The 12,516-nt window shown below is 41.4% G+C and overlaps 2 protein-coding genes across 2 annotated transcripts in view; one reads left to right on the top strand and one right to left on the bottom strand.

The window, feature by feature from the left end:
• pls3 (plastin 3 (T isoform)) overlaps positions 1-12,516 on the bottom strand; it is a 13,358-nt gene continuing 842 nt past the window's right edge. The window contains exons 2-16 of the mRNA XM_088441335.1: positions 8,414-8,519; positions 8,173-8,324; positions 6,078-6,207; positions 5,847-5,979; positions 5,507-5,588; positions 5,121-5,286; positions 4,898-5,040; positions 3,850-3,945; positions 3,582-3,777; positions 3,403-3,481; positions 2,535-2,652; positions 2,327-2,457; positions 1,988-2,111; positions 1,775-1,899; positions 1-886 (exon numbers count right to left, since the gene is read on the bottom strand). Of these exons, the coding sequence (XP_088297461.1) occupies positions 754-886; positions 1,775-1,899; positions 1,988-2,111; positions 2,327-2,457; positions 2,535-2,652; positions 3,403-3,481; positions 3,582-3,777; positions 3,850-3,945; positions 4,898-5,040; positions 5,121-5,286; positions 5,507-5,588; positions 5,847-5,979; positions 6,078-6,207; positions 8,173-8,324; positions 8,414-8,519 (1,914 nt within the window). The 3' untranslated portion in view covers positions 1-753. The remainder of the gene's footprint in view (positions 887-1,774; positions 1,900-1,987; positions 2,112-2,326; positions 2,458-2,534; positions 2,653-3,402; positions 3,482-3,581; positions 3,778-3,849; positions 3,946-4,897; positions 5,041-5,120; positions 5,287-5,506; positions 5,589-5,846; positions 5,980-6,077; positions 6,208-8,172; positions 8,325-8,413; positions 8,520-12,516) is intronic.
• Positions 9,095-12,516, top strand: part of LOC148408815 (chromatin remodeler ATRX-like) — a 27,100-nt gene continuing 23,678 nt past the window's right edge. Inside the window, exon 1 of the mRNA XM_088441334.1 lies at positions 9,095-12,100. The gene's annotated coding sequence lies outside the window, so the exon portion shown is untranslated. The remainder of the gene's footprint in view (positions 12,101-12,516) is intronic.

The raw sequence follows: 12,516 nt of genomic DNA on the forward strand, positions 1-12,516 counted from the left end.
TCAGTTTTTCAAAGTCAATATTTATTGGTACACATTGAGCACTTTGGAACAGACAAGGCCACAGGGCCAAATACAATTCGGCCGTCGTCGGTTTATATTTGGTAACGTTTCAAATGTAAAAAGGCAAAAGCTCAAAGGCGCCACTAACGTTTGGGTCTTTGAGACAAGAAGGCACAGCGGAGAGCCCCAATGACCTGCTCCTCATTGGACGCAACAAAAATACAATAATAATAATAACAATAACAGAAGCCCAGCTCTGACCGGCATATTACCTCGCATTCATGGTCCCGCAAAAATACACAACATTACAAAAATACGGACAGCATAAACATCGCGGTGGTCACTATTGTTTGACCGTATGGCTTCTCTGTATCGATATGTAAAAAGGGGGGTTAGAGGCATGTGTGAACGCGCCATCTTGTCCTCTTAAGCTAATTGAGGTCTGTGTGGCGCTAAAATAAAAAGTAAACCTTCCAGCTGGAATATGCGTAGATGCTTCAAGAAAAAAAACAAAAAACAAGATGCTTATACATTTTAAGTTGTTTTCAATAACAAACGTCAACTTGAAATTTCTAAATAACAGCAAGTCATTCTTCGTGAAACACCTCCAGTCTTTCGAAGGGGCAGCGATACCTGCAGTTTGATGATTTTGTAATCCTAATGATCCTTCAGCCGGCGATGGGATGGTCCAAAAAAGGTGACGGGAAGTGCCGCGGGTGCAACCGGTGTCACAAAGATCACGCCCGGTCCTCTTTAGACTCGCTTCATCCCTCGACCCATCAGGCACGCAAAGACAGTCATCACCATTTTGGGTTTGACCTCCACAAGGTCATCAGGGAGGGCGTAGACGCGTGCGCCGATCTTTCTTGCCATGGAAATGGCATATCTAAAAAAAAAAAAAAAAAAAAAAAAAAAAAAGAGCATCTGCTGTGAGTATTGATGGCATGTTTTGTGAAACGAAGTTGCTAGAAGCTCGTAATATATGCTAATTTCTCTTAGCCCATTTATGGCATTTTCCATGATACTGTTGTTATTAGCATTAAGCTAGAAGACGTTCACCACACAAAATTAAATTTGCTTGAAAATTTTCAGGTTTATCTTTTGCTGTAACATGCACGAAAATTCAAAGGGCTTCCATGTACCATCTTTCTGCATAATATCTGATGTCACAACTTGCAGCTTATGATCCATACTTGTGACAACCGTATAATACTTAAGTACCTAAAGTAAGGTACTTAGCAAGTGACAATATGAAAGCTTTAGACCGTTTTTCATTAAAAATGATTAATGTCAAAAATTGGCAAATAAACAAGTTCCTAACAACAAACGCTATGTTTTAAATGTAATCGTAAGTTATCATTAAATGATATTACATGCGAGGTCATGTCTGTTCTAGCTACGGACAGCCTGAGGAGTGTAGTGCTACATTTACCGTAATGCCCCTAAAGCGCACATTGGCGCATGCCAAAAATTACACATACTCCCTTTCAAGTACTTTATTAGCTAGACCCGATTAAGTACCTAATTAGCTATAATAAATTAGCTAATTGATTACTTTAGTACTTGATTACGTCATTCATTTAGTGCCAGACAGTTACAGGCCCTCATTTAACCCCTTAAAGAAATTTTAAAAAGGGAGTAGCTGGAAAAATGTACAAGTGTGTCTTTGGGATTAAATGACAGCGTGAATGAAACTCACTTTTTGCATGTGGGTTTGGAACAAATGGAAGTTCACTGTTCCTTAAAAAAAAAAAAAAACCTGAAAAAAACGTACTTGGCGTTCTCCTGCATGTCATCTACTGAGAGGTTTCCTGTTTTCACCAGGTCGAAGTTGACGCTGCCGGGCTGGATTGCGTCAATCAGCTCCAGGACTGCCAAACTGTTGCTGATCTCCTTATCCTGATCGCCATACCGGTAAGAGTGCAATCAGGCGATTATCCCATCTATGACGCCACACCAAAAAGCTACCACCAAGTTTTGGGTTTACCTTAAAGCTTGTAATCCTGGTCTGCTTTCCGGCTTCTGCTAATGTTTTGTTAACCCATCTGACAATGATGTCATCATTGACCTTCTGGCCATCACCCAGTTCCTCCAGTACATTAAGCGTGTACCTGCAAAACACATGCTAACTGTTACTTTGGCCTACTAATTCAAAATGAGATTTCGTTGGATAGTGAAATGTATTTTTCGCCATAAAGGGTGCGTTGTTGCGCCCGGAGCAGCGGTAACAATGTCAGCAGTCAGTCAGTGTGTGTGTGTGTGTGTGTGGTTGAGCTCATGGGAATGTGCGTCCACACATTCAACGTGTCAGTGCATTTTTTTCCACCTTCTCATGAGCTGCCACACCAGCGCCAGGGTTAGCGTAGCGTTGCCGTCGTTCAAGTCCTGCCCGCCGATGCCGACCAGGGAGAACTTGGCCGTTTTGCCCAGGTCCACGGCGTAGTTGCAGTTCTCCAACTGCGTGCGTGAAAACTTTGTGAGGATGACTCGCAAGTCACGAACGGTCACGCTTGGAAAAAAAATCAGCGACTGACCTTCTTCATGTTGGTTCCCAGTTTGGGGTACGGAGGCCTGTTGACCTTGTTGTTCCAGTCGACATTCACTTTAATCTTCTCGTAGAGCTGCAGGATGATGATGGCATCTTGCAGGTCTCTGCAAGATGATTGGGTCCAGTCAGGAAGAAGCAAAAAAAAAAAAATTGGGATTCTCACGCTTATCTCTGAATTATCACTTTAAAATCAGAATTCTCATTTCAAAAGTCCAGGATTCATTCAGAATTCTGACTTTATCAAATAGTGACTGTTCTCCGAATTCCAACGTAAACAAAACTTCTGTAAAGTTGAATTGAAAGTCACAGTTTTAACCAGAATTCTCACTGTCAAAATTAAGTCAGGATTCTGAGAATTGAGCCACTTTCTGAGAATACGGTCAATATTCTCATTTTATTTGGGTTAATGATTTCTGAGACTCAAGTCTGTAAAAAACTTTAGCGAGAAGTCCGGATTCTCAAATTAAACTCAGAATTTTGGCTGTCAAAGAAATCTACCGTTTATGAAAATTTTGTAAATTCAAAATTCTCACTTTAAAGTGAGATTTTTTCAAGTCTGAGTATTCTCAGACTTTACCCTCACAACTGTGTTCATCGTGTCAGAATTCTCAATTTAAAAGTCAGTTTTCTGTCAGATGGAACTTTGAAGCATTATGGACAAGTAAATGTCAAAATTCTCAAATTTTGGACAATTAAGTCAAAATTCTCACTTAAAAGTGATTGTGACAATCAGAAATCTGTGAGAATTTTGCCTATAAAGCGAGCATTTGCTCTCAAAAGTATAAATAAATCCACTTGCGGAAGCTGAGCGTGACCCATGCAAATTAGTGCGAGGACGTTAGTGCTGTACTTACACATAGAGATGATTGACGGTTGGGTTCACGCCCAGCGAGTTCATCCAGTTTCGGAAAGTCCGCTCCTCTCGTGTTTCACCTAGACCGCAAAAAAAAAAAAAAAAAAAAAGGGAGCGCGACATGAAGAAACAGGATTAAAAAAAGAGGACTTTCCGGAAGTCTGAATTCAATCGCATTACCTTCCAGAAGGTTCCAGTCGATGTCCTGGTTCTCGGGTTTGGTCAGAGCAGGGTATTTGTTGAACAGATTGGCCACAAACGCCAGATTAAGTTTGGGGTTGCCGCTGACGACGTCCGCCGCGGTGACGAACTGTCGACAGCCCAGTCGGTCGGCCTGCGTCAGCATAGCTTCCGCCCTCCTCATGTCGTCTCGCTCCTGCGCGGCAGACGTGCGCGCGTCACAAACAACGCGTGGCCGCTTTACGCCCGATTGCCGTGTTGCACTTACGCTGAAGCCCGACATGTTGATGTCTATGGCCTGCTGGCCTTCCTCAGTGCCCTTTGGAGCGATCTGGTTGAGGAGGTGGAAGTAGGCCCTGGAGTCCTGGAGAATCCCACACACACAAAGTGGCTCCTTTTTATTCATCAATCGTACACCCTGGACTAGACTGATAACCAGTCTCCCTCCATTAACTTACTTCTAATATATTTATTTCATGAGGCATGTTTATTCAATAAGCACCAATCGGAGCAGCTTTTACAATGTTGTTGTACACCACCAATTTAGCCATTTTCAATATATTTAGCCATTTTCAATAATGGTCTTATACGTACGACAAAAATCATTCTAGTATCAAATTAACTCATTCATTTCCAAAGTTGTGTTTTTTTTTTAAGAGTTTCGACCTTCAATGCCAAGTGCATATATTATTTTCCAAACAGTCTCAAAAGGCTGCCACTAAAAGTGTTTTTTATAGACAGAAAATTGCTTAGATAAAAAAATTAAAACCATCAAAACCATGAAAAAAATATGAACCTTTTTACTGCTGAATAGGGTTAAAATAAGTGAACTATCCCTTCAACATAAACTGAAAAAATTGTCACTCTATTCTGATTTGAAATTGAATTGTTAAAAAACTGTACATATACATCTATGTGGCCCAGGATTTAGGATTCAGATTAGAGTCCTCAATTAATTTTTCAAGTGTGCTTCAGAAATGTGGGAAGAAACCGGTGTGCATGGATTAGATTTTAGCGTTATAGGAAATGATGCATGGTGTGCAACTTTACTCCAGCGGCAGTGTGTACTAATTTTGACCAAGCCTTTTCCAGAGGCAAGTCTGCCCGTTGGCAGTAATCACCCTCGCTTACACAATTTTGCTTACATATTCATTTGGCCGTCTGCCAAAAAAGCACCAGAAGGTTTCACAACCAATCGGGTCCTATTTTAGGAGCCGTGCGGGCGGATATTACGGGTCTGTGTGAGCAAACATTGTTTGGCCCGGTGTGCCGATAGACGGTCATTTGTGTTGGTGACCTTTTGCCTTCGCGCCTACCTTGATGTCAGAGCTGAAGTTGTTGATCTTCTGCCAGCCGGCGTTCTCCAGATGGAAGTTAGCCCAGCGCAGGAGCAGCTCTTCGGGAGACAACTTCATCAAGTCCTCCAGCGTCTCGCCCTCCCTCAGTAGCGCTGCCAAAGCTGTCAAAGTCACCAAAGAAAGTGGGGTAAGCAACAGCCAAGAAAAACAAAACAAGACCCTTGCACATGAAAACATTTACCTTCGTTTCTGCTGAGCTCGATGTCTGCAAACAAGCCGATCTTGATGATCTGCCACAGAAGGCCCAGCACCAGGTGGGGTTTCCCCGCCTTCAAATCCAAAGCGCCGATGTTGACAACGTGGCAGCCGATGGCCGAGGCCGAGTTCAGCGCCAAGTTGAGATTTTCCTGTAACCGTCAATGAAAAGTTAAGGATAGAGTTATGGAATTCAATTTGTGTTCTAAAATTAATGTTAGCATCTGCCTCAAAAATCCCTAGCCAGCCCTATCTGCCCAAATTGTCTTCAATTTTAACTTTGCGACTGCACTAAGCCAGATCCAGGCAAAATATCGTTTAACCGTGGGAGCCAGACAAATAACAGGGCAAATTTCCAAATAGATAACTGACCTGTATTGTAAAAGGTGTGAGCTTCTTCTTGTTTATGGTCCTCTCATCAATGGTGTCTGGCACTGACTGGTTGATCATTTTGCTGCGTATCATAAAAAAATAAATCCAAACATTAAATCACGAGTCGATAGAAGTCATTTCGGTTAGTATGGATAACAATGACAAATAAGGTATTTGTTGTCAAGCCCAGTCTTTGTTGACAGTACATGCATTAAAAAAATACATTAAAGCATATTATTTTATAGGCAATGTGAGATTGACATTTACAGTGTTAGCCACATGGCGTGACAGGGGAGAAATGGTTTAACTGCAGACATGAAGTGAGAGGAGGAAGTCTCACCAGAGTAAGATGCCGTCGGCTACCGATGTGAACAGAGAGTCTGTGTTGAGGTCCATGGGCAGGACATGTTGACAGTCGGGGTCATTTTCCAGAGCGCTGTTGATCCACTTAGCAAAAGCAAATCGCTCCTCCTCTGTTGTCAAGCGTGCAGTTGAAAGGAAGTGATTAGCCCATCGTATTTTTATGATCATTTTTGGGATTCACAGTAGTCATATGGTCATGTCCTCTTACCAGAGAAGGAGTGTTGTGTCCCTTCACTTGACAGCGCCGACGTGCCTCCGATGGCTAAGATGCCTTCTTTTCGGTTGATGGCTTTGCGGAAGGTTTTGGCCACTTCAGAACCCTTCAGATTGTTCACAATCTTCACACAAGACCAAAGGGAGAATTACTACTTAGGTCAAAAACTACTTAGACAAAAAAAAATGGGCACAATCAAGCTAACTGTAACTCAAAATGTATTTTTGGTAAATGCTGCAAGCCACAAAAATTAGGGATGGTGGTAAAAAAAAAAAAGGCCCCCAGGCCATAGTTTGAATGCCGCTGACTCAATTTAGTAACCGCCATTTTTAGATCACATCCTTCAGTCAAACACCAACATAAAAAAAAAAAAAAAAAAAAAAAACCTCCAAAATAAATGTGCAAATATGTCTTTGGGAAATACTATGGTCAGCCAGACCACTTGAACGTTTCAAGCAGGCAGGATTTTATTTATTTATTTATTTAAAAGAGCCAGGCTTCCTAGCGGTAAACTAGCAGCTGGATTCAACTTTAACCCTGGAAGTGAATTAGTTTGCTGACAATCAAATAGCTGCTAGGCCACAAGAACGATTTTGAGTCACGTTCAATGAAATTTGTTCAACCGCACTTTTTGCAACTACTAAACCGAGCCATTGTATAAATGTCTTTTTTGTCATCTTTGTTGTCTTTAAGCCAGCGCAAACCAAGGCCCGTCTGCAGACGCAGCAACATATTTGGAATGTCTCATCGTCATGACACCATCATGAGGCACCGAAATACTGTCAGCTTCTGCATTCTCCCTAGGTGGAAGGTAATCATTTCTTTCTTCTTTTTTTTAGTCAAACTGATTGTGACACATTTGAGGAACTAGACTCAGCACAAAATGTCCAGTGGCTTCATCAAGCAGAAGCAGAGGCTATAAAAAAGACCCACAAGCCCCAACGCTGACTACCTTATAAAAATACCCATAAGCCCCAACGCTGACTAGCTTTTCCAAACAATCTACTTGGTCAACAGACTCATCCAAACCTTTAAGCCATCTCATGCATGTGAGGATTCGTTTGATATGAATCACTAAAAGTTGATTCGAAGCCGAACTTCGGGATGTCATGTGACTCAAGTTGACCATCGACCACACGCACACCTACTTGCCATGGGAACTTGCGTTTCCTATCCTCTTTTAAGCCACATATTTTACTCTCCATTTAAAAGCCGTAGCACACCACAAAAAAAGTGACAAAAAGTACATTAGCCTAACTGCATAGTCAACAGTTGCCCCCGTCATACTTGAACATTTTCGCGGTCAATTGATAAGATTTTAGTGATATATATGTGATGCATTTTCACAAAGCAACGCTAATGTTATTTGCCCATTCATAACAAGACAGCCACATTTCTTTTTGATACAAGCCATGTTGAACTCCTTTTTCATGAAGCTGCGACTCCCGTTGCGGTTCTACCGCACTGCTAAAGTGAAATACTAGACCTTTTTTTCCCAGGACTGCTCCCGATACCAATTACTAGAAGTAGATATTATTTTTCTGTTAAGGAAATGTTCTGGCATCAAATTAAAAAAACTACAAATGAACTGCTAACTTTTGTTGAAATGCCTTAACCTTCTAGTTATGTTTGTTTGCAAGGAACAGCAATGATGTCCTTGGGTCGCTTTGACCCGGCAAATATTTAGTCACACAAATGAGTCTGAAATGTGTATATTCCAAATATCATATGTTGTTTAAACCAGTGATTTATGTTCATTTCTCAAGAGCAGCAATTATGTCTCTGGGTCAGTGTGACCCAGAAGAAATGTGTGCATTTATCCAAAAGTGTCAAAAACTGTTTTCGATTAAAAACATACTCACAAACTAAAACAAAGCCAATAGTTTACACCTGTGTGTTAAGTTTGTTTTTTTGAAATAGTAATAACATTCTGGGTCAATTCGACCCGGAGTCATGCTTTATTATTCAAAACCTTCCTACTTTTTTGTATGTGTGCTTTTCACAACGCCGCTCAAGAAGCTAAGGGTTTTTCGGCATCAGGTTTAACAAAAAGACAATTGTCCAGCTTGGGGTTCACAGCTTGACTTACCGCAAGGTACTCTTTGAAGCTGATCTTGTTGTCGCAGTTGCGATCCAGTTGCTTGATGATCTCTCTGACCTTGTAACCTGGCTGCGGAAGGCCAGTCTCTTTAAGGAGTTCATTGAGTTCATAATCATTGATGAAGCCATCGTTGTCCAGATCTACAGTAAACAGAAAATCTTTTCAACACAACGGTCGTGCAAATAGGACATTTTTACATTTATATATAAATATACGCTTGTCGACTTACCGATCTTCCCAAACATCTCTTGGATTTCCTCCAGTTCCTCTTTTGATATCTTTCCGGACATGTTTTTGTGATTGACCTGAGGATGGTCAGCCAGCAAAAGGTGGGCCTGCAGACAAAGTAAAATAAATAGTCATGAGTAAGGCCCCACCAATTAAATCAAGACGATTTTGGCACTTCATTAAGTGTAGGATAACAATATACCCCTGTGTCGATTTTCATTTTTAGAGATATAGGCCTGATTTTGTGAACACACGTTGCATATCTTTTTTTTTTTTATAGCCCTGTAGACAAACAGTGATAAAGTATCCAGTAACATGAGTCAAGTCTGCCAAACTCTGAAACATTGTATTTTGCTTTCTCAAACAGTGTTTCCAAACTCTTCTGAGACAGTCATCATCTCCTCAAATCCCAGTAAGTAAGGCATTCCTTTTGGTAGCTCCTTCCTGACTGCAACAGCCAAGGAATGCACGGGGGCCTTGTGTAGATCGGGCTTCACTTGGAGAGTAAGGGCGAGCGTGATTCCTCTCCAAGGCCAAACCGGTGCGGTGGCATTCCTTGTGAACACGAGTGTTCACAAAACAAAGATGAAGCTGAAACTGCAGTCGCATCTCAGATTTTCCAGACAGAAAAATGGTTCTTGTTTCCTGATTTGAAATCCAGACTGGTGAGTTTCTAGACGTCTTAGTCAAAAATACCAGGCTAAGTTATTTCTGGTTTCTCCGTACCACAGTGTTGAATAAAGAGAAAATGTGAAAAAGACCATTTGAGCATATGGATTGCTCCTGATAGCCACTCAAAGTAGCGTTTTGCAGTCTAAATTTCTCTTTGGCAAAACAATGGACTAAATACCTAAACTTCCTCTTCCGCCAGTGAAAGCCGTTCCCGGGCTAAATGGAAGCTGATGAACAACCATGTGGCTTGAGAGATTAGCCCAACCATCCAAATACTTATCAATCATAAACTATGAGAAAAACTAGAAATGTTACTCCTTCAAAAACAACGGTTTCCCCCTGTAAAATGACTCAAAATCCCGGCAAGATCAAACCGAGAACAATTAGGAAAATAACCGCGCTGCTATATTTAACCCGGCTCTCCAGAAGGATGTGAAATGCGTCTGCGGCCACAACAAGGGCCGGCGCGCATTACCTCATTCGCCGGCTCTTGTCACACACCCTCGACAGAGCCCGAGTGAAAACAGAAGAGGGGTTAAGTACACAAAGAGGGGCCACAGATGGCGACGGACAAATGTGAGACGCGATGGTGGTGGCACAGAAGAAAGGAGCGTTTGTGATTGCCTTATGAAAAAAAATCAGTCAGGCTCCAAAGGCAGTTGTCGTCTCGGACAGCTGGCCTGGGTGAGGGCAACCCTTGGTGGTTGTTTCTGCTCGGAATCTGTATCAATAACAGGGCCCCAACACGATATTAGAAATTCACATTTGAACCCAAGGATGGGAATTACAGATAAGCCACTATTTTTTTCATGATTACGTTATGTGATAATAGAAGTCAAAGGTATCCAAACTCCGGCCTGGGGGCCATTTGCCACCTGCCACTCACTCATATTTTGGGCCCCAAGGCATATAGTAAAAATACATTTGGACATGGCTCTAATTTAAAAAAAAAAAAAAAAGTCTGATGGTAGTCAAGGCATTTCACAAAAGAAATCCTTAAAAATAGACACCAGGGAGCTGAAAGGAGCGCGACCACTTACTTCTTACACTATCACTTAGTAATCACACTACCAGGAGTGTGCCGTTCCTTGGCTAAAATACTGTGAGAATGGTGTGAAAAAAAAAAAGGACCCAAAAAGTTTATTTGCAGCATTGCTTTCTTCTGAATTATCTCTTCCATGTGAAAGTAAAGTTAGTTGTGCTATAGCATAAATCAAATATGTATATATATTAAAAAAAAAATCTTTCGGAAATCGGAATTCCTACCCAGCCTTACTTTACAGACAGTAATTATATGAATTCTTGATTTCTTGAAATGTCTTGCAAGGCATTGGACTATTTATTTTTCTCAACCAAGAGATGCTTTTTTTTTTTACCCCTGTAACTGTGACTTAATCATTTTTTTCAATTGGGCTCATCTGGGAAACTGGTCAACAAGCACATTTGAGAATACACAGGTATCACAATACAAATTAAGTCACACTTTAATATTAGATTTTTTTTAACTTATACAACTGATAGGGCCACACTTGTGGGTGTTGTGTTTTTACAAATTACCATAATTTTGGACTATAAGCCGACCCTGATAAGATGCCCCAACAAAAAATTAACAGCAAACCTGTCAGAATCCTGCATCAACACAAAAGTAACATGCCTAGTGAAAGCATACCACAAGTTATTGGGTGTAATCATCTTCCTCTTCACCCTCTGCACTAAATCTATTTAAAATTCACACTGCTGTCCATTGGCTGCAAATATTTTTTGTGTGTGTGGTTTATTAAACTGCTCCTACCTGAAAACAATCGTTATTCAAATTTTTGCACATCCTAAAGGTTGCATATCCAAGACACATGACTTGTAGTGCCACAACAAAAGTAAAAGGGCTTGTTGGACTGGTGCAAGTCTCTTGCTCAGGTTTGTAACATGATATTGTGCTACTGGATATTATCCCACTGGCACACCTATGCTGTTTATGTCGGTTCTAGGTGGATCCATAAGACCATTTAAAGACTCGCTCCCAGATGATTAGATTAGGGCGGAATAGTGCAATGACACACCCGGCTCTCTGACCCTGCATCATCCGTGAGGTTATGTAAAAACTGAGACACACCAATAGACTGGCACACTTCCCATATGCGGTCAAGCTCACACACAACAGTCAAGAACAGAGACAGATTTTCACTTTTTGTGCCAAACGGCTGTAGATGTGAAGCCAACGAGCCCACGATTATACGAGCGTGCGTAAATGGATAAGCTAGGCTCAATAACATTCATTCACAGGTTAAGTTATCACAACTGCTGCCTGCCCAAGCAAAACGGATCTGACATCATCTATGGCTTCGGGCACGGCGCCGTTTCCGTCTTGATAAAAGCAAGACTGGCACAATCAAACGTTCAAATCAACGGCTCACCTTTGCGACTGGAACAACTTGCTTTTGTTAATTTAGCAGTCAATGAAAAGATGTAGGTGCGGTGACGCAAAGGGCTCTCAGCAGCCATCACTTAGGAATGTGAACAGACGGGTTGGCAGGTTCCAGAAGCCTTTTCATCACAGATTAACCGACACACCTACGAGATGATTTTTAAAATACTAATCCTTAGCCAGTGCACTCCAAACAATTCTTTGTTCAAGATGTGTTATTTTAATGTAGCTCACTTGATTTTGCCAATTTTTATATCTGCTGAGGGCCATGACTGCCAATTGCAGCACAATTCGACTTTTTGTGACGGGTTAGCAGGTTTGGAATCGGGAAGCCTTTTCAACCGCAGATTAACCGACACACCTAAGAGATGATCTTTAAAACACTATTGCCTACCTAGTATGTGTGCTATTTACTGTTTGTTCAAGCTGTGTTATTTTCATTTGAATCATTTTTGTCTATTTTTTTGAGAGCCATAACAGGGGTGGGAGCCTATTCCAGCACAACCCAACTGACTACATGTGACAGAAGCACAGAAAAGTGAAAACAAGCAGATCAGAAAGCGAAGGCAACAGTTAAACGTGGGACAACCTGTTGTGAGAAGCAACACACACACACACACACAAAGTCACACCCTCTCGCTGCTGCTTGACTGTCTGGTTTTGTCCTTACAAAGACAACATCCCATCTGCATTTAAAAAGCACAGGTGCCCACGTGGGTTTGTGCAGGGGAAACTTTTATGTAAAGTAGTGATACCGCACATTCAAGGGCAAATACCAATAAAGGCAAAGCAGCTATTTTGTTTCCCCAAAATGGAAGTGCAAGCAACACTTTTTCCACTTCTCGCACTATGACTAATTCTGTGGAGACCCAGACAAACTGCGGCTTTTTCTTGACACGAGTCTGTAAGCGAGCCGGCTAATGCTTACACCTGGTAAAATACTTAAGCTAATTTTTAGTTTATGTACGCTTGCTGACTTTTACAAAAAGCAACGTTCATTTCAGGATCTG

Source organism: Hippichthys cyanospilos, chromosome 18 (assembly GCF_059441005.1).
Source record: "Hippichthys cyanospilos isolate Australia breed blue-spotted pipefish chromosome 18, RoL_Hcya_1.0, whole genome shotgun sequence".
NCBI classification, from domain to species: Eukaryota; Metazoa; Chordata; class Actinopteri; order Syngnathiformes; family Syngnathidae; genus Hippichthys; species Hippichthys cyanospilos.